The sequence below is a fragment of the Chaetodon trifascialis genome, chromosome 7, assembly GCF_039877785.1.
Source record: "Chaetodon trifascialis isolate fChaTrf1 chromosome 7, fChaTrf1.hap1, whole genome shotgun sequence".
Classification (NCBI taxonomy): Eukaryota; Metazoa; Chordata; class Actinopteri; order Chaetodontiformes; family Chaetodontidae; genus Chaetodon; species Chaetodon trifascialis.
Window position 1 is genome coordinate 145,102 of NC_092062.1, and position 27,447 is coordinate 172,548.

Here is a 27,447-nt window from a genome sequence, read left to right on the forward strand (position 1 = left end):
GTCTGGTCTGAAATGACTTTATTTGAGAAGAAACATCTGTTTTGCAGTTATGGTACCTCTACAAGTTCAAATCAACAGTAACGCACTGCACCATTTGTGTAACAGTAACAGTGTTTCAAATGGCTGATGCACAGTAAGGGAAACGGTCCCTTACCAAAGCCTTAACAACTGTGGACTGGACTCTGAAATGTACACCCGCATCTAAAATAGCCCAATATCTCCACAACAGCTCCACCTAGTGAATCAAATCATCACCACACATCTTTGTCCACATGCTGGATCACAGTTCTAACATAACAGAGTTCTGTTACTGATCACATAAATTAGTTATATTCACATGTATGTGTATTGTATATACTATACAACACCACAAATCTTCCAGGATAGCCAAACCATGCTGTTATCCCCATATTTATAATTCATTGCATGTAACCCCTCTCTGTGACAGCAGGCTGTTCAGCTTGCCTTCCAGTTTGGCCTTTCTGACCAGAACAGTGTTGCTTGTAACAACACTGTTCCCTGTGGCTATTTTAGTTTACACTCAGGTTGCAGATTGTGCCTTTAACAGAACCATTATTCAATTCTTTCTCAGTGAACTCCACACAACAACAAAAAACACTGACTTTGTCAAACCATGCACAAGTCAAGACCTCAACCCTTGTCTGAAAAAAGCTTCAGTCATATTGCATCTCTTCCATGTTCCCTAACATTTTGGCTCGTGACCCTTAATAACCCAGCAATGACTACCTACCTCCACTATCATGGTTCTACCAAAGACTATCCGGTTCCAACACTTTCCTTTTTGATTAGTGTGAAGAGGTCGAGTTCTGTGGCCATCCAATTCTTCTATTTGGCTTTTCCAGTGAGCATTAAGTATTTCTTACTTGATGAGCCCACTCTGGTCAGCTTGAATTAACCACTTAACAGCTGATTTTTTTTCTCTAAAGTTTTCTCTTGAAACTAACAGATATGAAATCTGTTGTGACAACATACCATCTAAAAATATATCCTTTGAAACTTGCCTATTTGCTGTGTGAACAACATAAAACCTCTTTCAAACACCATATCTTGGGACTGTGCCCTCCAGCTCAACTTTTCCAATCCCAGGGGACACACAGATCCCCATCCTGCATGACTGAGTAGAAGTGAGAAACGCAGATATGGAGGCCCTGCATGAGGGGGTAACGCTGCTCCACTAGTCTTTTACAGCACAAGATCATCTGGCTGGAGCTGACACTGGCCTCTTTGGACAGACTCCTCAAAGACAGATTTTGGAGACACAGCTTCACCACAGCTTCCTCCTCCACCTGCAGTCTGCACACACACAAAAAATATCAGTGCATAACAAAGCTGATGAGATATGGTGCATTATGAACAAACTTAACTGGTGAGAAGACATCACCGGTTTTTGATGAGCAGCATCATCAAAGCCGATTCTGATTGGCCAGAAATTTACATGACACCTGGCCATGCAAATCCAGCAATCATGAATTAAACTTCAGTACATTGTCATCTATTTGTCTATTATCCATTATCTATTTCATTGGTTCATGCTTTTTTTCTTTTCTTCTTCTTTTTTTTTTTTTATAAATACTTAACATCAATACATTACTTACTCTTTTTTTAAATACACCATACCAGCAAACATGAGAAATAGAGTTGGGTGGTATCTAAATTTTGATACCGTCTAACCTTCCCCACATTTTCCCGGGGTATACGGTATTACCGTGACTAATTAAAAATCACTTTGCAGGGCAGCGTGACATGCGCGCACTTCAATACTCAATGCTCAATGCTCACGTTAAGAAGCACCAATCCTAACTTGTAGCATACCAGAAGGACGGGGAGAAACTCAGCTAAAAGCCTCTACCAAGCATTTCCACCCAAACGAAACATAATTCATACCCCAAGAAATTATATGCGCATGTAACGAAAACACGGAAATAGCGCACGTCAAAGGTACTGCATCTGCTGGTTTCACCACTTCACGCAAACCACAAAAGCCTGGTATCATATGAAAGCAGAGAGTCTGATGATCACGAAGATGTCTGCCTCCTCACTCTGTGACAAAAATCAGCGAGCTAGCAGCCAAAGAGTAGCAGAAAAAACTTTGCTAAATCATACAGTATGTTTTACCTTTGCTGTTTTGTAGTCAAAAGTTATATTCCAGCTAGAAAAAACACTGCTAATGTCTCCTCCTATGACTCTGTGTTAAGGCCCATTTATACCCTCCGTAAATAGGCTGTTTCATCTGTCAGTTTGTCCGTCGGCTCTGAGCTAAGCCATCCGGAGCTCTCCGGACGAAACCACTCGAAACCACCGGAAGTTGTGGGGGCAGTGTAAAGTCAAAATGAGCAAAATGAGTCAAACTAAAAACCGACGAAGAAGAGAACCAGCTCTACGTCAAAAAAAAAGATTTGTCTAATCTTTTTTTCCTATTTCTCAGTACTGTCATTATAATAACCTCCTCTACTGACGCCATTACTGATGCCGGTACATGCTGACAGAAGTGTTGACAAGGCATCGGCTGCCATGACAGCGGCTCTGTAATTTATGACTCGACATTGTCCCCTAGAGGACACACTGACAAAACGCTGAAAACGGACAGAGGTATGAAGGCCCGGATTTCGTCCGGATCCGAGGGTATAAATGGGCCTTTAGTTTGAGATGAATAGCGAAGGTCCTGCTTGTTTACAGAAAGAGGAGGGGTTTCTAGAGTGGAGGGAGCGCTCTTCGTGCCATAACCTATCTCTGGGCTTACTTCCTTCTGGATCGTCATTGCTGTTTCTATGGTGAATTTGGGTGAGTCGCTGAACTATTGACCAACGTAACCACGCAGTTAGTTTCAGCGCTCCATCTCATGAATGAGCAGAGCGCTCACAGAGGACTCTGCTGAGCTGCCTGAAGAGTTATTTTACTGTTTTATTTGCATTTCGTCTTTTTATGAGAGCTAAGAACAATAGCAAGCAGAAAAAAGGCTGAAAAAGTGTTTTCAACAGAGGAGTTTCTCCGTATGCTTGGACGAGATAACGGCCCTCTGCCCAGATGTGTTTAAATGAGCACGTGGACACACCTGTGTTAAAACATCTGTAAAACTGCTCAGGTTCATTTTTTTAGCGTTCTCTTTTGCACAGTCACCTTTTTCTCGAGTGACAATTCAGCCAGATACATTGAACTGAGTGGACTTCATTTTTGTTATGATGACGCTCCAATTATGTGAGGCCCCTATAGACCTATATGTGCAGCATTTTTTTTAATGACGGTAATGAAACTGATACCGTTGCTACCTTATTACCGGATTACCGCCCAACCCTAATGAGAAACATATTGTTCACTCTCCTGCCCAGTTAGTGTTAGGTCTGTGCACCTGAAGAATAGCCGGCTCACACTCATCGTACTGTATCAACCTACGTTAGTTGCCATTACAGCCATAATTTACTGTCTTGCTCATTATCTGTCATGTGAAAAGATCAGAAACACAGCATCTTTCCTGCTAGGCTGCCTACAGCTCTGTCAGCTGAAATCTCAGTTACGCTGGGCAGCAGTAGAGGAGGCTGTAAAAGGGTCTGGTTCAGAAGTAGTTCAGCCAACTCTATTGATAGTCAATAGACACAAATCACACTCTGCCTCACGCTGTCTGCATTGCACTGCCTTCTGTTTCCTTTACATTTCTCTACTTCCATCACATTTAGTTTTGTGATTAAGTTATTTTTTAAACAAGATTTAGTTTGCAAAATTTGCAAAGCGCTTCTGTGTTGGTCTGTGTATGACACAACTAAAAAAAGTTCAGTGATTCAACTGATAGAATGAGTCCACTCCAAGTCTTGTTGACTGATGGTGTGGTGGTATGTTTAACTCACTGTTTTTTGCATTGGGTGCGCTGTCTGGCCTCAGGAGCATGCACCTGGAGGAACACCTGCAGCTTGAGCGGGTCACAGTTGGTGGGGATAATGAAGTGCCCCATCTCATGAAGACTGGGTATAGAACGGTCACTGTAATTGACACAAACAACAAATTATCTTTTATTTGATGAAAGCTCACAGAGGTGTGTCCTGTTTGAAGCGTTCAGATGTAATTTAACAGTGTACTTCTCCAGTAATATGGTGAGCCCCTGCAGGCTCCTAGGATGCAGGTGAAGGCGTCGGGACATCAAGCTCTTGTGGAAGGTGCTGAGGGTGCTGTAGTGCTCAGTGATGGGCTGGACTGGTCCAAGCCTCTCCACGTGGATCACTTGAGTTCCACCCAGGAGAAGGCTGATCCTCTCCTTCAGCCACTCTGTCTGCTGCTGCAGGCTGCGATAGCTAGACAGCTGCTCAAACAACTGGGGACACACAGGGAGAGGAGGGGTCAGAAAACAAAGAGGAACACAGAGAACAGACTCTGTGACAGCAGGAACACTGCAGCTGCATTACTTTGGTCCACTGATGATGAACGTCCATGGTTCCCAGCATGACGTGTCCAGAGGCGTTCATCCCTGACTGGTCAGCAAACACAACAGTGTGTCCTGGAAGGTGGTGGAGCAGATTAAGTTCAATATTTCCACATGTCTATGCAAGTCTGTTTTGTTGGTCTTGGCAGTAGAGCTAAAAGTTAAAAGAGTAGAGAGAGAGTAGTAGTCTAAGGTTCCAAAATCAGCACTGAAAAACTATTGGACTGATTATGTGATAATGTAGAATAAAAGGTGATGACAACATCAAATAACATATGGCTCACTGTTTCTATTAGTTAAGTGTGTGAATTCAAAATTGTGGTCCACTAACATTACAAATGGCGTTCTACCAATCTGGAAGAATTTCGGTCCACCTGGCAAGACAGTCTTAAAATATACAGGAAAGCCCTCCGCAGTGCCAGGGCAGCCTATTACTCTGCACTAATAGAGGAAAATAAGAACAATCCCAGGTTTCTCTTCAGCACTGTAGCCAGGCTGACAGAGAGCCATAATTCTATTGAACCATGTATTCCTTTAGCTCTGAACAGTAATGACTTCATGAGCTTCTTTAATGATAAAATTCTAACTATTAGAGACAGAATTCATCGACTCCTGCCGTTAACAGGTACTGTTTTGTCTTCAAACGCAGAAATCGTAGAAACTGTTAGTCTGTCGCAGTCTTAGACTGTTTTACTCCTGTTGACCTTCACCAACTAATTTCAATAATTTCATCATCAAAATCATCTACCTGTATTTTAGATCCTATCCCGACTAAGCTGTTTAAAGAAGTATTACCTCTAATTGACTCTACAGTTTTAGACATGATCAATCTCTCTTTATCAACAGGCTACGTACCACAGTCCTTTAAAGTAGCTGTGATAAAACCGCTACTGAAAAAGCCTACTCTTGATCCAGGGGTTTTAGCCAACTATAGACCGATATCCAACCTTCCCTTTCTCTCAAAAACTCTTGAGAAAGCAGTTGCCAATCAGCTGTGCGACTTTCTAAACAATAATAGTTTATTCGAGGATTTCCAGTCAGGATTTAGAGTGCATCATAGCACAGAGACAGCACTGGTTAAAGTTACAAATGACCTTCTAATTGCATCTGATAAAGGATTTGTCTCTGTACTAGTCTTACTGGATCTTTGTGCTGCATTTGACACCATTGACAATGGCATCCTATTGCAGACACTGGAACACTTCATTGGCATTAAGGGAACTGCGCTAAGCTGGTTTAAATCCTACCTGTCAGATCGCTCTCAGTTTGTACGCATTAATGACGACTCCTCTGTGCTCACTAAAGTCAGCTATGGAGTTCCGCAGGGTTCTGTGCTTGGACCAATTCTATTCACCTTATATATGCTTCCTTTAGGTAAGATTATCAGGAAGCACTCAATAAATTTTCATTGCTATGCAGATGATACCCAGCTATATTTATCAATGAAACCGGAAGAAACCAGTCAGTTAACTGGACTACAAGCATGTCTTCATGACATAAAGACCTGGATGACCTGCAATTTTCTGATGCTAAACTCGGACAAAACTGAAGTTATAGTAGTAGGCCCTAAACATCTTAGAAAGTCACTTTCTGATGACATAGCAGTTATGGATGGCATTGCGCTGGCCTCCAGCACCACTGTAAAGAATCTGGGAGTTATCTTTGACCAAGACATGTCCTTTCACTCCCATGTAAAACAAATTTCAAAGACTGCCTTTTTTCACCTACGTAATATCGCAAAAATCAGGCATATTTTGTCTCAAAATGATGCAGAAAAACTGGTCCATGCATTCGTAACTTCCAGGCTAGATTATTGCAATTCTTTACTATCAGGCTGCCCAAATTCGTTGCTGAATATTCTCCAGTTGCTCCAGAACGCTGCAGCACGTGTTCTGACAAAAACCAGGAAGCGAGATCATATTTCTCCTATACTCGCCACTTTGCACTGGCTCCCTGTAAAGTTTAGAATAGAGTTTAAAATTCTCCTCCTTACTTACAAAGCCATAAATGGCCAGGCACCTTCTTATCTTAAAGAGCTCATAGTACCTTATTGCCCTACTCGAATACTGCGTTCCCAGAATGCAGGTCTACTTATGGTTCCTAAAGTCTCAAAAAGCAGAACAGGAGTCAGAGCATTTAGCTATCAAGCTCCTCTCCTGTGGAACCATCTTCCAGTCTTTGTCCGGGAGGCAGACACTGTCTCTACATTTAAGAGTAGGCTTAAAACTTTCCTTTTTGATAAAGCTTATAGTTAGGGCTGGCTCAGGCTTGTCCTGGACCAGCCCCTAGTTATGCTGCTATAGGATTAGACTGTCGGGGGACAACCAAAGATACACCGAGCTCCTCTGTCCTTCTGTCCCTCTCCATCTGCACGCTTTCATGTCCTACCACGGCGTGTTACTAACTTAGCTCCTTCCCCGGAGTCTCTGTGCTTTGTCGTCTTGCAGGTTCCCATGGACAGTGGCTGAATCTGGATTGAGGATTTCAGCTGCGTCTCCTGCCTTGGCCCTGCCTGACATCCACTGCAACTGCTACTGCTGTTATTACATCCACTGTCACTGTTACTGTGACTGCATGTCTGTCTCTCTGTCTCTGTCTCTCTCTGACTGCATTTCTGTCTGTCTCTCTGTCTGTCTGTCTGTCTGTCTGTCTCACTCTCCCTCTCTTGCTCTTCCTCTCTCACCCAACCGGTCGAGGCAGATGGCCGCCCACCCAGAGTCTGGTTCTGCTCGAGGTTTCTGCCTGTTAAAAGGAAGTTTTTCCTCGCCACTGTCGCCAAGTGCTTGCTCATGGGGGAATTGTTGGTTTCTTTGTAGATAAAAGAGCTTGGTCTGTACCAGCTCTATATGGAAAGTGTCCTGAGACAACTTCTGTTGTGATTTGGCGCTATACAAATAAAATTGAATTGAATTGAATTGAAATGTACCAACTGCCGTATTTGCATTGGGATAAGGCTTCCCAGAGGAAGCTTGAGGGAGGATACAATGGAGGATCCATTGTATGGAAGAAATCTGTTAATGACACTGCAAAACACTGCTGTTTTATACTGCCATGGACAGACAAATAACAGAAATTATTGCTCTGTTTTGTCATGTGGGATGACATAGATAAAAAGCATATGGTTATTATTATTATTATTATTATTATTATTATTATTATTATTATTATTATTATTATTATTATCATTATTATTATTATTATTATTATCATTGACCTCCCACTGCTTTATTGCAAGTCACCAAGAAAAAACAAAGAGATGGCTTGTGGTGCAAATCTACCTAATTTGAGTAATGGTGAAATGGCTGCAATATGCACTGAATAAAAAAAATGAATGCAGCGCTTTTGCTCTTGCAAAGTTTGAAAACTTTTTCTGTGGACACAAAAGGCTTATTTTTCTCAAAGTCTGTTCTCAAATTTGATTAAACCTGTCTTATTGAGCAATTCTCCTTTGACGACATGATCCATCCACTTGACAGGTGTAGCGTATCAAGATGCTGATTAAACCACATGATTATTGCACAGGTGTGCTTTGCGCTGGTGACAATAAAAGGCCATAAAAGGCCAAAATGTGTAGTTTATCACACAACAGAATGCCACAGATGTTTCATGTTTTGAGGGATTGTGCAACTGGCTTGCCAACAGCAAAGAATGTCCACTAGAGCAGTTGCCCATGAATTTAATGTTCATTTCACTACCATAAGCTGCCTCTACTGTTTTTTATGACAATTTGGCAGTAAATCCAATTGGTCATGAGTAACCATATGGGCAGGCTGTGGCTCAGGAGGAAGAGTATGTGGTCCACCAATCAGGAGGTCGGTGGTTCGATCCCTGGCCTTGGCAGTCCAAATGCCGAAGCATCTTTGGGCAAGAACCCCAAAAACTGTCCTCGATGCTGTGCCATCGGAGTGTGAATTCATATGTACATCGCTTTGGATAAAAGCGTCTGCCAAATAACTAATTGTAATTGTAACCACACCAGGCTAGGACCTCCACATCTGGCTTCTTCATCTGCAAGATTGTCTGAGACTGGCCACTGGGACAGCTGATGAAGAGTTGGTTTGCAGAACCAAAGAATTTCTGCAAAAACACACAGAAACTGTCTCACATGGTTTCAAGTTCTCTGGGACTGTGACGAACTCCAGTACAGGGCAGGGCCATTTTACAAAAAAAGATTATTATATGTCTGTGAAAAATATTGGTCTTTTGTTTCTTTTAGCTCTCACTTAGCAAGATTATGACTGTATTTGCGTATGTATACAGCCATAAGAAACCCTTTGTAGTGATAAAATATATATATACTTTATCAACAAAAACCTTTGTTTACACTATGGCTCAAAGGTGTGTCAACTCAATAATGCTTATGATTGCACTACTTTGACAGAGCACTGCAATCAACAGGCTATTTATTTTGTTTTCATATCATCATCACAATCTTTTGGACTAATTTGGCATTCATTTGACAACAGTATTTTATGCCACATTCACTGTTTAGAGACCAATGGAGGAACAAACATCGCAAGTCTGAAAAATGGGCATATTGCATATTCTTCATCTCTTTAGCCCTTTAATAGTCTGCTCAACCATTTGCTAGAGTACATTTGGAGTCACTATCTCTCATTGAAAAATGTGTTGAACTTAACCTTATTGAGACATCACTAACATTTGGTTGAGGTATGCTATTCTAAAAACATCCACTAGAGGTCTCTCTACTTTTTGTCAGTAAGCATTCTCAGTCAGTCTGGAGCAGCACAAAAATCACTCCTGACATGGACTATTTTTGGCTGAATTTTCAAAGGTAAGCTTCATGTCTTAAAAAAAGTGTATCTTAAAAAGGTCAAATAATTTTTTAAAACATGCTTTACCAAACAGTTGACTTGTCACTTTATGGTAAACTTAATAACATAAACAATACAAAAAATAATTTTTACATTGTTTTTTTTACACTGGAGTCAACATTGAAGGGTTAAAAAAAGCATTGCTTTTTTTTATTTTTGATCAGTTTATGTTACCATATTCCATAATACCATATTTCACTCTTATTTATAACTTATTCATATCTTTGACATCACACTAAAGACACACTGTGTCTTCACACAAAGCATAGTATAAGTAGTATGACCTTCTGTCTTCTGTCTGTGTTTACATCCATGCACAGTGTGGGTCAACTGAGTTTGGCAGCATTCAGAGGCCAACACACAATAACTGTAGTTAGCTTTGGGTTGTGTTTCTGCGCAAGTGAAACATGAGCTGCTATTCATTCTGTATAGACAATAGGACTGATGACAACAGGAACATATATGTTCTGTCAGACACTTGGGAGATGGACAACTGAATGCCACAACTGTGTAGACACACCATAACATACAGTTTATGGCTGTGAGATTCCTCTGCCTTTACACTGTGTTCCTTGTTTACATGTGCCATGTGGCTTTATCTGTGATCTAGTTGTACCCATCATAGCTGCCCTGTCCTCAGTTAGACTCTTTACCTTGTAGATTGACCAGGGCCTCTGGATTTTGCTGAGACAGTCGACTCAGACTCTGGAGCTGACAGCACCTGTGAGCCACTCCCCAGCTGCGCTGCCACCTGCACCACACAACTGATGTCATCATCATAATAATATACTGTTTATACAGCTTGCTAGTTCATGCAGTTTGAATTAAAGCTCAATAGTCCCAGTCCCCATTAAAAACAATTCAGTATACTTTTGACACTATCTGACTTGTTATTCTTTCTTATTATGTTGTAACTTAAATCATGGCTGGCACTGGGTTACAATGCAATGAAACAAGCTTTAGAATTAACTTCTGACTGCTCAAAACCTGGCTGACATAAGTAGTTACTCCCTCCACTGAGAACCACAGGACTTGCCCAGGACTTTTGACCTGTAAGTTTCTGATTATTTAGCCAAGAAAAAAGCTAATGAAATTGTTTAGACAGGTGAGTAGACATGTTCAGCACCCACAGCACTAACTCAGTGTTAGGGAAAAGAGTACAGTTGAGTATACCTAATATCAGCCAGATCAAATTTGTGACACAGTTCCTTCTTCAGTCTGTTCAGTTCTTCTCTCCGAGGAAGACTAGCACTGTGCTTCTTTGTTGCCTCAGGCTCATTGTTTCTCAGCCACAAGCTGACAAGGAAAAGGCAATAATAAATAAATAATAATAATATTCTAGAATGAGAATGAGAATGCATTCTATAAAAATACTATAATCAGTATCTTTCATGGTGAAAAGTTGACATAGAATAAGAACAAATTCCACTGATCTCTATACACCTCAATCATTTGTTTTCACAGCCCATAACTTTAGCGTTTTGGTTCACTGTCAGTGGTTCCCAGCAGGAAGCTGTTTTTGGTGAAAAAGCTCTAAAAACCCACTGTTCACTACACACTCAGCTCCAAACAGCAGACAGACAGTTTTGATCATACTTCAGCCTGCGGTCACACTGTACATATTATAATCGGGGTTCTGCATACACGTCCCACACATGCATACTAGAAAACATGACAAAAACGGCAACCTCTTGACAGCATAACGATGAGCTCCTTTGTTGTATTTGGGTGAACAACATGAAAAAGTCAAAAAAGAAGAAAACAGTGTATGTCACCACTTAACGTGAAGTCTGTGTGCTTGTAATGCCTATAACCAAAAAGCCAGACCACATTATTTACTCGATTCTTGTAATACTATAATGTATTTTAAGGCCCTCCACCTTGTATACAAAACCCTTGATGGACTAGGGCCAAGCTACATTCTTGCATCTCTTGTTCACGGTTCACTGCTGCCAGTTTATTGGAGGTTCCCAGCAACAACCAAAAGAAAGTCAGGGGTGCAGTCTTTGTCAATTACACCTTATGCACTGCTGTATATCTTTTAAAATTTATTTTACTTGATTTTATGAATTATATATACTGTATTTTTAATTTTATTTTATTTCTATCTTTTATTCTATTTCTATTAGATTACTTAGTGGTTTTATTTTCCATCATTAGCTTTCTCTTAAGTTTCATCCTTCTATTATTATTATTATTATTATTACTATTATTATCTTATTTTCACTATTATTATCAAGTGGGTTTTACTCGGTCTAATTTTACATTTATTTTCTATCTCTGTTATTATGTTAATTCTATATTTATTTATGTAAAACACTTGTTGCATGTGATTTCTTTGTTGTAAAGCATTTTGAGCTTCATTTCTTGTATGAAAGGCACTATACAGACTATCATATAGTCTACACAGTCTCAAATTTTGGGGCTGCATGCGGCATCCAGACAGGGGTCTGCGAACCTTGCTGACATGGGTGGCATGGTGGAACAAGTGGTAACACTGTCGCCTCACAGCTAGAAGGTCCCGGGTTCGATTCTCGCTGTGGGTGCCGGGGGCGTGTCCTCCACCATGCCTTCGGTGGCTGCTGCTTTAGGAAAGGGGCCTTTCTGTTTGGAGTTTGCATGTTCTCCCCATGTTCCTTAAAAAAACCCACTAAAAACATACAAGAAGATCACCACCTGACTAAAGGTGATGAAGGAAACTGGTTCCCCGGGCACCGGTCAGATGGCAGGCCATCGCTCCTGGTCTGCCGCGGAGGAAGGATGTCATGGGTTAAAAGCTGAAGACAAATTTCACCAATTTGCATGGCGTGTTCAGTGTGTTTGTAAAAATATGTGACAAATAAAGGGGATTGTGCCTCTGATTCTTCTCCTGTCCCTCTGATTCATGGGCATATGACAAAATCTATGTCATATGGGCATGCTGAAACCATTAATTGGCCTACGTGGTGAACATAGTGGTGCATGTAGCAATATATCTCCATCAGGAGATGGTAGAGATCAAAAACTGCTTAAAAAAAAGTGAATATTGTATTCGTAAGGTGACACAAACTTCTGATTTTGATTGAAATGAATGCCAGACAAATTTCATATATTCACTACAGGTTTACTAAGTTGTTTGTTTATTTTACTTCTCAATGAATACAAGCTTGACATCATCTTTAAACGAACAGTTCCACATTGTATTAGAAACACGCTCATTCAATAACTTTCTGAGAGTGAGATGACAAGATGGATATCAATGTCATGTCTGAGTGTTAAGTACAAGAACTGGAGTCAGTAGGTGGTTAGCCTTGCTAAGCAAAAAGACTTGAAGGAGGGGCAAATATGGCACTGTCCAAACTTCAACAGAACAGAATTGTATAAAACAACAGTTTGTGGTGCTGATCTGTTTCTTAAAACTAATAAATAGAATTTATGATTATGGTCTGCGACGCAATGCAAAGAGTACTGAAATTTGATACCCAGCTCAACATTTTGTACTGTAAAGTTGTAATTGTGAGTTAGGATACAGAGCTGAGGTTGAGTACTAACCTGAGTGTAGGCTCTACTGTCATAGACTGCTGCAGCTCCTGCTCAGGGTCTCTGTAGCCAGTGTAGGTGAAGTAGCTCTTATCCCACTTAATAGGTCTGGAGAAAGGCACCCCTGCCTCAGGTGGATTATTCGATTTCTCTGTACTTGCTTTCATTCGCATCATGTGCTCCATGGGTAGGCTGCAGGACCTCAAGACGTTTATCACTGTGCTCAAGACATCATTTGTGTGCAGGGTGAAACTCACTGACCGGAACCCTGAGAACCAGGAGGAGGATTAGATTCCTAAGACAGAACTGACAATAGAAGAGAACTGACAAATATTATCGGCAATATTGATGGAAACTGTACCTGAGGTGAGCAGGTCTGGCTGCACATCACTGCTGTCCTTTGTGTCCCTGACATAAAAAGTGAGCTTCATGGGCTGAGCTGAGTGTGAGCCAGGCTTCTGTAGATTGTCCAGATAGCCATTTAGCCTCCTTAATGAATTCTCATTCACTTCCTGTAGAACACAACATTAACACAGTGTTATGCAGCCATGTCTTCCACAAACTCTCTGCATGATAATTAGGGCTATGTTCTGACCAACAGTGGCTCACCAGCAAAATGCTACAACTGTCAGTGTTGGTGTGATGTTGTTACTACACACACAAAGACTAATAGCACTACAGACGGTCTGAACACAAACCTTGAAACACCAATTTCATGAGCTTTGTTCTTGGTCAGTCTACTTATAACTTAACAGCTGCAGACAGTTGAACCCCTTCAGACTTGTTTGACAAAGAACCTTATGTTTATTTGGATTTCTAAATTGATCCATGACATATAGGAGACCTACCCGTTCCCTGGGATATTGACCGAAGAAATCTGGATGGACGGCAAAATAAAATGGTCTGAGTGCATTGACAGCATCTGCCCCTGACAGAGATCTTTGCTGGACAAAATGTGTGGCCACATTTTTCTGCTCCAACCTAGAAAGAAAAACATATAGAAGTTAGCCATTAGTTCTATTCCATCCTGTGTGGAGAAGACAGGAAAAAAGTAACAAATGATTGTCATCATTATTGATCTGTCTTGCACCTTTTTTCAGCCAACTGCTTACTCTAATATACGACTTGCCAATGCTTAATGAAAATTCTGAGGCCGATGTGTGATTGTCCAATTGCTTTTTTTGTATTGACACCAGTTTCAACAGAGTTTGTAATAGAGAAAAAGCTCACAACACAAATGTTTGGTATTTTTATTTGATAAATTACTTGTGAAAAATATATTATTAGAATTGTTGCAAGTTACTTTTCTGTAATCAGTTCAGCACTAATGTTTAACACCCCAGTGATCACAGGGAGTTGAAACAGACATTGTTTGGCCATTCAAATTCCAGTGTGTCGAGTTCAGCTTCAAACTGGGCTGACAGCACAGCTGCCATGTCCAATCCACGCAGTCCCATCATAAAACATCTCAAAACAGTGGTACCTGACGGTGTATCGCAGGAGGAACTTGAGAGACATTGCTGCTGCAACTTGTATCATGACTTCTGCAGCCAGTCCATCAGCAGTCCTAATATCAAAATACATCATGTCACCCAGCGCTTTTAGCAGTACAGCTTTCAGCAGTATTTATTTATTCAAGGTAACTTTGGTGAAGAATATTATAGAACTAGGACGAAATAACTGCACCACAAGGGGAGATCAGTTCTAACGTTTCTCTGTTATGGTCGTCAATGTTAGCAAATGATAAATACACAGTTAGGATTAACCACTTCGGTCAACTTACCCCGTATTTAGCTGCTGCGTTAGCTAGCTATACGAGTTGCATTTAACGTGTTGGATGAGATGCAATCAGCTATGAATCAACCAATAATAAGGCGTAACCTCCACAGGGACGCTGGCGTAATTTAGCGGATAGATTAAGGTTGGTAGTTTGGCGTCGTTTGCCATGTGAATTCTACTTAATGACAATAACACAACATGGCACCAGTTGGGTACTGTTGCTAGCATGAAGAATATGACCACGGTGGCAATTTGGGCTATCAGTTGTTACTGTTTGGCTATTCACAGCTCGAAAGACGCTACATAAAAGGTGGTTAACTGACCATTGACGACGAGTTGAATCATCATCATCATCATCATCATCATCTTCTTCTTCTTCTTCTTCTTCTTCTTCTTCTTCCTCTTCTTCTTCTTCTTCTTCTTCTTCTGCTGCTCTCGGATTTTTGGCGGACCGCAAGCAACTGAAAGGTGCATACCGCCACCTACTGTAAAAGAGTGTGCAAAATCATGTCAATTACTTAAATTCTGCCTGAAAGTGAGTGTTTTCATGGTACCGTGACAAAAGAAAAGAAAAGAAAAGAAAAGAAAAGAAAAGAAAAGAAAAGAAAAGAAAAGAAAAGAAAAGAAAAGAAAAACAACAACAACAACAACAACAACAACAAAAAACTCCTCATATTCTGTCTGCCAGCCTTGTGTTACCTAAATAAGTAAAGAGTGCCTTCCTGATGTCTCTTATCCCCTCTCCTTCTGTTCCCAATATTCCTTCAAGATTCCATTCCCGTTTTATCTCTCTGACCTTTTCTTGAAGCCTCACTCTCTCTGTTACATACTTGGCACAGTGCAATATTACATGTTCAATATTTTCCTTTGTTCCACATCTCTCACACCTGTCATTATTTCTTTTCCCCAGGGTAAACATTGTGTCATTCAGTCCAGTGTGTCCCACCCTGAGTCTTGTTATAATGATTGCATCTCTTCTGTTCCTTTCTTTGACATCTCTAGTTATGACTGATTTTTGAATTTTGTGAAATGCCCTTTCTTTCACATCTTCTGCCATATTTCCATTCCTTTCTGTCTGATTAGTGCTTTTCCTTCTTCTTTTCCAAGTTGAACTGGTACTGATATTTCCTTTTTCAGGGCCTCTTTTGCAAGTTTATCAGCCATCTTGTTACCTTTTACTCCCTCATGTGCTGGGACCCAACAGAAATGAACATCAACACTACCCCTGTGAAGTCTTAACAAACGATGCTAAATCGCAATAACTAAGTCTTCTCTTGTAGTGTTTGTTGACTGAATACTTTCTATAACTGCTTTTGAGTCAGTGTGCACCACCACCCTGTCTGGTCTGACCTCCTCCACCCACTGTAAACTAATAACTATTGCCACTATTTCTGCTGTATACACAGGCAACTGGTCTGACAGTCGTTTTGTGGTGATGTTCGGCATATTCCGGTGTGCTTTTGTGTTGAAAGGGTTACAACATGAAATATATCTGGGCGGGAGCTCTGTGTCAAAATAATTGACAGCTATGCAGAGGCTTGATGTTAGAATGGGATCTGATAATAAAAAGAGTTCCAGCAAACCCAGACATCTGTTGCAGTGAATCCTTAACGCACAACACAACAATTTTGATATACATATTTTGAATTCCGGTATGTAAACACCAATTCCCACACACTCCTGCTTGTTCTTAGAACCATCTGTATATATTCTGAGATATCTGTAGAAGGTGTTTTTCAGGTACCTACTTGTTTTGAATCCCACTTCACTTAATTGCCATTTTCTCTTCTTTTCCAGAACACTCGTGTCTACCTTAACATCAGGGAGAAGCCATGGTGGTACACTGCTAACTGGAGTGGGCTTTGTGAATTCTTTGGCCTCCAGTCCATACTTTTTCGACATTTCTTCCTCAGACCATCCAAACCCACGTCTGGAGTATTCCCAGCATCTCTGTATTATTTTTGTTGCAGGATTTTCTTCCAGGGTTGCACGGTGACGCAGCAGGTAGTGCGCATGCCTCACAGCAAGAAGGTCGCAGGTTCGATTCCTGGGTCGGGCCTTTCTGTGTGAAGTTTGCATGTTCTTCCCGTGCATGCATGGGTTCTCTCCGGACACTCTGGCTTCCTGCCACAGACCAAAAACATGCTCATTAGGTTGTTTGGTGACTCTAAATTGCCCCTAGGTGCGAGTGCGAGTGTGAATGGTTGTGTGTATGTGCCCTGCGATCGACTGGCGATTGGTCCAGGGTGTACCCTGCCTCTCGCTAGTTGACAGCCGAGATAGGCTCCGGCCCCCCGCGACCCTGAAAGGCATAAGCGGCATAGAAAATGGATGGATGGATGGATTTTCTTCCACACTTCCTTTTAGTTTTACCCAGTAAGCTCATGCCAGCTTTTCTCTCCTTAGCTCCAGGGGTGTCTCCCCTGCTTCTATAAGTACTGCATTTATGGGGGTTGTTCTTATGACTCCAGTGCATACATGAAGTGCTCTGTACTGCAATCGTAGTGCTGTCTTGATTGCTGCTCCATACACTATACACCCATAATCTATTGTTGACCTCATAAGTGCTCTGTAGATGTCCACTAAACTTTGCTTGTCTGCTCCCCAGTCACACCCAGCCACTGCTTGCAACAGATTTATTACATTTTTACATTTGTTTCCAAGTGCTTCATATGTGTTTTCTATGAATATTTACAATCTAACCCAAGACCCAGATACTTAAATTCTGATACCATCTCCATTGGCTGACCATACAGTGTTAGCTTCTCAGTATCAACTTTGCGTTTATTTGTGAATATCATGTAGCATGATTTGCTTGCTGACAGCTTGAAACCCCAGTCATATGACCATTTCTCTACCTTTTTTATTGCTTTCTTCATGTTCTCTATCACATGTAAGACATTTCTTCCCCTCATCCATATAGCCCTATCATCTGCATATAACGCTGCTTTGATACATCCATCTACCATTTTAAATATGTCATTTATCATGATATTAAACAGCGGGCTAACTGCACTACCCTGTGGGATGCCATTTTGTATCTCAAAATCCCTTGAACAAAGTGCTCCTACCTTGATTCTAATTTTCCTATCTGTCAAAAAGTCCAATACCCATTGTACATCCTTCCCCCAATACCTATTTTACTTAACTTGATCAGTAACCCTTCCCTCCACATTGAATCATACACCTTTTCTATATCAAAATATACTATTGCCATTATCTCTTTCATTTTAAGTGTTTTTTCCACATCATTGCTTACTCTGACAAGTGCATCCACAGTGGAGCGACCTTTTCAGAATCCAAACTGATAGTTATTTAGCAGCCCTTTCTGTTCCAGTACATATGTCAATCTACTCAATATTAATTTCTCCATGTCAGTCCTATTGGCCTATAGTTAATAGGATTTGAAGGGTCTTTCCCTGGCTTGTTAAATGGTAACATTATTACCCTTTTCCAGCAACTTGGTATCATCCCCTCTCTCCAGATGTTATTAAAGAGTCTCAGTACTAGCTTTTGTGATTCTTCTGGGAGCTGCCTGAACATGGCATAACAAAGTTGATCTTGTCCTGGGGCTGTGTACCCAGTACCTTCTAATGCTATTTTGAGTTCTGCCATTGTAAAATCCATATCTAATGTTGACCTGAAGTCCTCTCTCTTCTTCCTCACATTTCTGTTGTCTCTGAGTATTCGCTCTTTCTGCTACCTGTGAATGTTGTGTTCTCCTGTGATTGTGGTGTTCACCATTATGTACTGCTGCAAATGTCTCTCCTAGCACCTCTGTCTTCTCTTGATCTGCCACTGCTAGCTGATCTCCATTAACCAGTGCTGGGATTTTAACTGACTTCCTTTTTCCACTCATTTCCTTAAACATAGACCAGACATTTCCTAATTTAACTCCTCTGCCTATGGTGGAGCAGAATTCTCTCCACGTTTTCTTTTTTGTATCTTTAATTGTCCTACGAGCCACTGCCCTTTTCCTTTGATAGTCAACCAGATTCTCCTGCGTCATGTTTTTCCGTAGAGTTCTGAATGCTTTGTTTTGCTCTTTAATAGTTCTGCTACACTCATCATCCCACCAAGGAACCACCTTCTTCCTGTCCTTTGTTGTTCTTTTTGGGATAGTCTGATTTGCAGCACTTAATATACAGTAAGGGTCAATAAGTCATCCAGAAATCACATTGTATACAATTTATTTGTATATTACTGTGTCAAATAAGTATTTGATCACTTGAGTCAAACAATTTTAATATTTGGTACAGAAGCCTTTGTTAACAATTACAGAGGTCAAACGGTTCATGGAGTTTCAGCTCCCTCCAAAGATTTTCTAGTGGATTTAGGTCTGGAGACTGGCTAGGCCACTCCAGAACCTTGATATGCTTCTTACGGAGCCACTCCATGGTTCCCCTGGCTGTGTGCTTTGGGTCGTTGTCATGTTGGAAGACCCAGCCATGACCCATCTTCAACACTCTGACTGAGGGAAGGAGGTTTTTGCCCAATATCTCACAATACATGGCCCCATTCATCCTCTCCTTAATACAGTGCAGTCGTCCTGTCCCCTGTGCAGAAAAACACCCCCAGAGCATGATGCTTCCACCCCCATGCTTCACTGTAGGTATGGTGTTCTTGGGATGATACTCCTCCTTCTTCCTCCTCCAAACACAGCAAACGGAGTTAAGACCAAAAAGTTCTATTTTGGTCTCATCTGACCACATGACTTTCTCCCATGACTCTGGATCATCCAGATGGTCACTGGCAAACTTCAGACGGGCCTTGACATGGGCTAACTTCAGCAGGGGAACCTTCCATGCGCTGCATGATTTTAAACCATGACGTCTTAGTGTATTACTGATAGTAGTCTTGGAAACGGTGGTCCCAGCTCTCTTCAGGTCATTGACCAGCTCCTCCCGTGTAGTCCTGGGCTGATTCTAGGCATGGCGTGTAGGCGTGTAAGGTCTAGGCATGACTCCGTCCCTCTCCTCACATCTATTCTTGTTCCCCGTTGTAGCAGAACTGGCCTCTAACTGACCTCTTCTTTCCCTCCTTTTCTCTGCAATACTCAAGAGAAACAGAGTTGTAAACCAGTCTAACTGGTTGAATTATAGACCACCTGGTTTGCTTATAAGGAGATGTGATTTTGGAGAGAGACAGGATGTCTGGTTCAGTGGACTCTTCTCCACACTCTTTCAGGGGGGAGAGCGGAAAGGTCAACACCTTTATCTCATGGGCTATCTCCTACTCAGGATGTCCCATGGCAATGCTAATTCTTCTCCGATAGCCCATAAGGGCTCAAGACAATAAAACTGTCTGGATGGACAAAGGCCATGCCTCATAGGAATCCACAAACCAGATAGGGCTGATGGGTTGTAAATTGGACATTCCTGCATTCCTGATTCCTGCTTTTTCCTACTACACCAGGATAACCAAATTTCCATGTTAAACTTAACTTTTGATGTTTTCACCTTGCAGGACTCATTGTACGCACAATGTTGATGTTTTTCCAGTTCCTCTAACTTGAAGAATGACGAAGTTGTGATTTGAACTGTTTTATAAAATTTGTCTGAATTTCTACCGTGGAACTATACTACCATTTAGGGGTTTGTAGCAGTTAGGCCAAATATGCCTGATGAAGCATTATCAATACGTAGTTGTACTAGTAATAATCCCTTTGGACATTTATAAGTGTCTGTCTCTCATCTCTTTTATTTTGGGAAATTATATCTTCTGCCCTTTCATATGTTTAGAATGAGTAGTAGAAATTGTTATTTTGATTATTGTTGAATGTCACCATCTAGTCATAATACTTGTCTAATACACGCTGTGAACAATGTTGAAATGCTGTTGAAAACTTGTCATTTAAATATATGTGGTTGACCATAGTGAGAAGCAGATGAGCCCCTCGTATGAGTCATTAATTAATTCTAGCTCCATGAGGCGAGATTACATTGCGCGCCACAAACCGTCTCACATGTGCAACGGCCTGCCCATTAGACATGCCCTGGAGCGACTTTTAAAAACTGCATGTAGACTGCAGCAGTTCAGTTCTGTTTTAATTTTCTTCTTTCTAACATCTAGTTACTCTCAGCTGAGTTTTCTTTTCAGTCTTCTTTATCTTAGTTTTTCCCTCTTCAAGCTACTCGAAAGCCATACCGAGTAGCATAAATTATTTTCCAGAAGACGTATTTCTATAGCTTACCATAAGCTTTCCAATTTTTTTTTTTTTTAAGCCAAACGTTTTGTTTTAGCATCAGTAAATTTCAGTCAAATAATAATAATTGTGTAGCCTTTTTTGACCGGCCAGCGAAGAGACTATCAATTTTGTTACTATCAGTCTAAAATAACTCTTCACGGACTCAACCGAACCAAACTCTCCAGCCAGCTGTTGATTCTTGCTCTGGCTAACAACCATCCGGAGCTGTCCCTCATCTGTAACCGACACCGTAGAACCAGTTCCAGAGACATCACTGCCCAACATCAGCTCTTCACCTTGGTGTGCCTGGGCCTTCCACCGGACCACCAAGCAGATCGAGCCACAGACGAACATCTGGAACATCTTCAAGTTAGTTCGGAGCAGAACTCACCGGGACGCCATCAATCAAGTAGGCATGCTAAGCGGGTTTGAATAAGAGTTGGTCCGTGAGGTTAAGAGATGGTCAATTTATCCAAATTCTCTCAATTAGTTGTTTAGTCACTTAACTTTACATTCGCGTCCCCATATTCCCTTTCAACTACTTCTCACTATCACCAACTTGTTTTGCCATTGTGTTGCCATAAGTTTCTTGTTGTGTTATGTCATATCACCTCATATCTTCTGTCGTACTATTCATGATATATCATTCATTATCCATAATTGTGCTTAATAAATGAGATTTTGATTTAAGTCCTGGTTAGACGGTGTCCCTTTTGAGCTGAATATATACAATCCCTGTATCCAGAGTTTACACTTCATATTATCAGACTGGTTTACCGTTAGTTCATTCGTTAGTATTTCATCAGCGTTATAGCAGTTAATTTCTGCAGTCCTTCTTAGCTGAGGACGGTGATGCCCCATCATTTTATCAAAGAATGCAACATCAAATTAAGTTAGTTCCCCTACACCGTCCATCATTGAGGCAGACTAGTGATCTTTCATCCATCACTTGCTCCACTATTTCCCCATTGCTGTCTATGTGATTGCTGCCCCATAAGCTATTATGAGCATTAAAGTCTCCACAGCATATTTCTCTTCTGTGTACTGCCCCAGCTATTTCCTTAAACAAGTCTACAGTAAGATTTCTACATGGATTAAGTTAATTATCTTTATATTGCCATCTTTCTTTGGGCTACAGATCTCAGTTATCACACACTCTGACTCTTCCAGGGAGGGAATTTCCCTGAAGGCCAACCCATCTTTAATGAATTTAGCGCGTCCTCCGCCATTTTGATTGTTAGCTCTATCATGTCTTATTATACTAAACCCAGGAATTAACAAAATCTAACTGAGGTTGTAACCAAGTTTCCTGCACACATACCACATCTGGAACTGTTTCTAGTACATCGATGTATTTTTTAAGTTCTTGGCCAATGGCTATGAGGCTCCTTGCATTCCATTGTAGTATTTGCAGAACCATGATTAAGGCTTCAACTCTCATCTTGAGCCTTCTCTGCTACTTCAGTTGCTGTTAACATTGCATGTATCTGCTCTGCCTTGATGTCTTTCATGTCAAGGAACTTTACAGTTGCCTCCACAATTGTTTTGATTTTATCACTTTTCTTTTTCATTATTGATGCGACATTAATGATGTGACAGATAAAGGCTACGAAGCTGATCTTTTTCACTGGCATTATGTTTTCATCCACTTTACATTTATGTGTACAGGCAGTCTGAATGTGAGCTGGTGCTACATGGATTGGAGCCTGATTTTCCTGTGCATGCCTTTTTCTTCATCCTACATTACTTTGAGCCATACTACCATCATTCCTGCTGTTTGCTCCCTCACTTCTTACTTTCTTTAGTGCTTCTGCATTTGACACTTTTCCATCATTTTAACTCTCTGGGCTTCTCTGGCTTCTCTCTGTACCATACAGCCTCTAAATGCTGCACTGTGTTCTCCTCCACAGTTGCAACATTTTACTTTGGCATCTTTTTCACATTTTCCATACTCATGCTGCTCTCCACATCTTGCACACCTTAGCTTTCCATTACGTGTGTCCCATTCGCTAACATGCATAGCACCTGAGTGGCCTGGGGATGTATTCCCTCACATTATAGTTCATGTACCCGATCTGCACTGATTTAGGGAGTGACTTCTCAAACACGAGGATACCTGACAATGTTTCTTTTAGCACACCATCCCTTTTGCTTTTAATTCTTGTGGCCTCACTTATTTTACCACCTTTGATTTCATTTTTAACATCTTCCATTGTCATACTCAGTGGTACTCTTGAGATTACACCCCTCAGTTTGGCTAGTGCTCCAGGGATAAAGGCCTTCATCCTTTCCCCTTCAAGTGATGTCATTCTGAGTATCTTTTCCTGTTGCTGTCGACTAACTGCACTACTATTAGTACTTGTTATTCATAAACTTGGCGTACTTGATTTTCCTGATTTCATTCTCAGTTGCTTTTTTGAGTTTTATCGGATGGTAGTGCCCACCATCCTGATTGAATCCAGTCATTACTTTCCACTCTCTTTCCCGTGTTTGATCCACTTGTGTCTGTTTAGTCGGGCTTTTCCTTGATTTTTTGTTAGTACTAAGCCGTGACACACTCCCCTTCAATTCTATCTTGCCTCTCTCTCTTTCTCAAGTCTCTTTTCAGCCTCGAAGACCGAGATATCATCCACTCCATTTCATTGTCACTAGACCCATCTGACGTAGTTGACATGATGTTACAGTCAGAGTACAGTTAATGCAAATCCACCAAATTCCGATTTTCAATCCTACCGCTTTCGTCTTGTCGCATCCTCTTCCACTCTCTGCCCTGCTTCCGGTTGGCGAGTTGAATCACTACCCCCACTTCTTCTTCTTCTTCTTCTTCTTCTCTGAGGTTTTACGGTAGCTGGCATCCATGATGTTGCATTACTGCCATCTTCTGGTTTCACGCTCCATCCTTATGCAGATACTGTAGCATCTCCCTAGAGCTGTCTGTCCAGTCCAGTCGTTCTTAGAAAATGGAAAATCCTTTTCCTCCCTTGCTCATTGTTTCCACACTCTGGTATATTTTTAATGTTGTCCTCCACCTGCCCTATTTTCCGTGGCTCTGTCATCATAACTCCGGTATGTAAATTTCCTGCATGGTTTGGAAATATTCTCTAAAATCTCAGCCTCATGAAAATGATTGCAAAGGACTGTTGGATGGTTTCCCGTGATGAAAAGTGTGCTGTTAAGGTTGCTATGGCCAATTCTCAGTCTGCTTAGTATGGCTTGCTCCTTCCTCTTGTGTCCTCTACTTCTTGCTATACCCACTCTGTTTTGTGTTGCATATAGCTGTCTCCCTTATGCTGCATTGTCCCAATGCTGTCACCACTGTTGTGTTGTTTTCCTCCACAATACACAAAACAAGGGAAGAAAGGAGGGAGCCCAGCACTGCCTTACAAGGATGGGTTAAAAGCGTAAGAAGAATTTCACCAAGCATGGCGTGTGTGTGTGTGTGTGTGTGTGTGTGTGTGTGTGTGTGCATGTGCATATAGTGTGACTAATAAAGGATGTCTTTCTTTCTTTCTTTCTTTCTTTCTTTCTTTCTTTCTTTCTTTCTTTCTTTCTTTCTTTCTTTCTTTCCAGGACACCTGGGTGTTCAGGAAACAATATGAATGTTACACTTATCCCTTTTCTCACTATTTGTGAGTTCTACGAAATCTTGCTCCTTGTGCCTTCTGGCTGTTCCTGATGTAATGCTTGCGAAGGCTGAAAGTGAATCACTGCAGATTAGTAAATGACTGTATTTAACCTGTTCACTCCACTCTAATGCCATTAGGATAGCATATAGCTCTAGCTATATCACATTCAAATAATCTGATGTTGTTGAATCCTACTTTGTAACTGGGCACAGCAGCTACAGACCCTGCTGCATTTGTTTTAGGATCCTTTGATCCATCTCTAAAAATCTGAACCCATTCTTTATATTTCCATTCCTTGTAAGTATAATATTCATTAATTAAATTGGCATTCTTATTACTGTGCTTAATTCTGAGCAGCTCTAGGTCAACACAAGGATTTTCTAATAGTACAGTATCGTCAATCTCCTTATCATACACTCCCCCATCTCTTGCGACGTGATTTTGACTTTTGCAGGATGGCTCTCTCCATGCCCCATTATATTTATCCAATAGTTGGCCATCAGTTAGTTCCGACATATCCCCAATGGCATCTTACCTGCTTCGACTTGGATTGCACATACTGGTGAAGTTCTAAATGCTTCTAAGCATGATCTTAAGGCCCGAGCTTAGGTATTCAGTCTGGTCTGCTAGTACAGATTTTGTTGCTGATCCATATACAATGCTTCCATAATCTAATCGTGATCGCACTAGTGTTACATAGAGAGAGCCCACAGAGTCATCCACAAACAGTGACCGCTCCATGTCCATTGGGATATTTATAAATATAGAATTTATCATAATGGAAAATAAGGTTGGGCTATCCCCTGCAGTAACCCATTTTCTACTACATACAGATCTGAAAGCTCTGATGTTATGCCTTGTTTTATTTTTCAATGTCAGTTATTTCCATGCTCATTCTGTCATTAATCTGACTTTGGTGTCTGTCACTTTTTTCAAGACATTTTGCCCTGTCAGCTTTCTCCAGGATTGATTTCCCTCCTGAATTTGCTGCAGAGTTTGCTATATTTACCTTCCACCAGACTGGGTAATGATCACTCCTTATAGTTCCTTCTTGACATACTGTCCTGATTTTGATTAATGATTAATGTTAAATTGTTGGGCACTAATGTAAGATCAAGTACAGATTCTTTCCCTGTGTTTATGTCAATTCTTGTAAATCTGCCATCATTTAGGCACACCAAATGCTTTTCATCTAGCAGCTTTTCTATTACCTGACCACTACTGTCTGTCCTTTCACTCCCCCATAAAGTGTTGTGTCCACTGAAAACATCAAACCAGACAATATTACTGTCATTCCGACCTTCTATCTTTTCAAGCTTGTTTAACTCGAGTCTTTTGCATTGATTATAATAATTCACAAAAAGCACGCATAATGGTCTCTCAACCTGACTGAATGTACACAGGTGAAACAGGGATGTCTGGTGATTATGGAGTTAGATCAGTCTCATAATTAATAAATGCATGCAGAAGGATTCACAAATGTATATTGGGATTTATATATAAATGTCTCTCAACACACAAATATTTTTCAATGCACACACAAATATTTCTCATTCTATATAAATGTAAAAATAATCCACATATAAATTAATAAAGTTCACAAATGTATTTTTGATGCACACACAAATGTAACTTGTTTTAAATATATATCACGGAAATCCACAAATATCTTTATCTAAAAAAAATTGCAATTTTCATCTAAATCATATATGTATATTGTGACATTTACTCACGAACTCGAATCTCCATTTGCGAACCGCTCTCCATTTGTGAACTTCGCTGCATTTGTGTGTGAATGGCCCAATCCCACACCAGTCCCTACTCACTGCCCCTTCACTTTTTTTTTTTTTTTAATTAATTTTTATTTACAATCAAGAGGTGTAGAAAAAAAAACTGAACATTGAACAATCCAGGGATACAGATAGTTAAAGTGTTCTCTCAAGATTCATTTCTTTCAAAGTCTGAAAAGTCCTTGTTGCTTTGTTGGTCTTCACAAGTTCAATAGAGGTGCAGTATTGTTTGAGTTCAGCAATGAAACGATGAAAGCAGGGTATTGATGAGGCCCACTTAGACTTATGTATGTGAAATTTACCAAGAATTCTAAGCAGTTGAATTATATAACATGCATTATTAGACAAATCCTTGGATACAAAATATAACATGATGCAGGATAGATTAAACTGAACATTAGTACACACAGAATACACAAGAGTAGTCCAAATTAAGTTTAAATCTTTCCATTACTTCTTTCACAGGATAGATTCTGTGCAAAATCTTGAATGATACCTCTTTTACTTTGTTAGTGATGCAATATTTATTAAGAACACAACAAGCTTTTTTCCACTGTTTATCGCTCATAATAGAACACCAAAAGAACTTAGCAGCAGAAAGTGTAACACAAGTCAAAGCATTCCTAATATGTCGATTGCTGCATGGTTTCTTTTTAATGTCAACATCTCCTATAAAAATGTGCCTGTCTGCAAGGAAGTTTCTTCCCACAAGATTAAAATGTCTAAAGAACTGAATTGCACCACTGGGAATTGCATCCATGACAATGGCATATTCTTTAGGAGAAACTGGTAATTGAAATTTTTGGAGAAATTCTAAGTATGATAGTAATATGCCATCTTTATTAATTAATTGGCCAACTAATAATATTCCATTGTCATACCATGAGCGATAAAACAGTGATTTATTTTTGTATGTAATATCTTTATTATTCCAGATAAAGTATTTATGAGGGCTGAAGTTATGGTTATATACTAATGTCCAGGTCAAAAGGGCTTGTCTATGAAAATTGGCCAGTTTGATTGGGATTTTTTCAATTGAAAAGTTACATTTTAGTAAAAATTCTATACCACCTACAGTATTGAACAAGTATGCCGGGAAAGCATTCCATATGCTATTGGGGTTCTTTACAAATTCAATAATCCATTTGATTTTAAAAGTGTTATTCAAAACAGTGAAATCCAAAACTTCAAGACCACCTTCATCTCTGCTCCCTCTGATAACATCTTTCTTGAGGTAATGAGGTTTTTTCCTCCAAATATAATCGTACAGTAATTTGTCCAT

The 27,447-nt window shown here is 40.5% G+C and overlaps 1 protein-coding gene across 5 annotated transcripts; it reads right to left on the reverse strand.

Moving 5' to 3' along the window:
• tcaim (T cell activation inhibitor, mitochondrial) lies at positions 1-23,574 on the reverse strand. Of its 5 annotated transcripts, none has more exons than XM_070966659.1 (12): positions 23,534-23,574; positions 14,886-14,894; positions 14,267-14,350; positions 13,632-13,764; positions 13,145-13,295; positions 12,796-13,051; positions 10,438-10,560; positions 9,918-10,015; positions 4,413-4,504; positions 4,089-4,321; positions 3,861-3,992; positions 1-1,314 (listed from the first exon to the last, which is right to left on the reverse strand). In XM_070966659.1, the coding sequence occupies exons 3-12, from the start codon at positions 14,320-14,322 to the stop codon at positions 1,089-1,091; spliced, it is 1,500 nt and encodes a 499-aa protein (XP_070822760.1). In that variant the 5' UTR covers positions 14,323-14,350; positions 14,886-14,894; positions 23,534-23,574; the 3' UTR covers positions 1-1,088. The 5 variants fall into 5 exon arrangements, with proteins under 5 accessions (XP_070822760.1, XP_070822759.1, XP_070822762.1 ...); XM_070966658.1 differs by having other exon boundaries at positions 14,886-15,047; positions 23,483-23,571; XM_070966661.1 differs by lacking the exon at positions 23,534-23,574 and adding an exon at positions 16,311-16,730 and having other exon boundaries at positions 14,886-15,047.
• Positions 23,575-27,447: the final 3,873 nt, after the last annotated feature.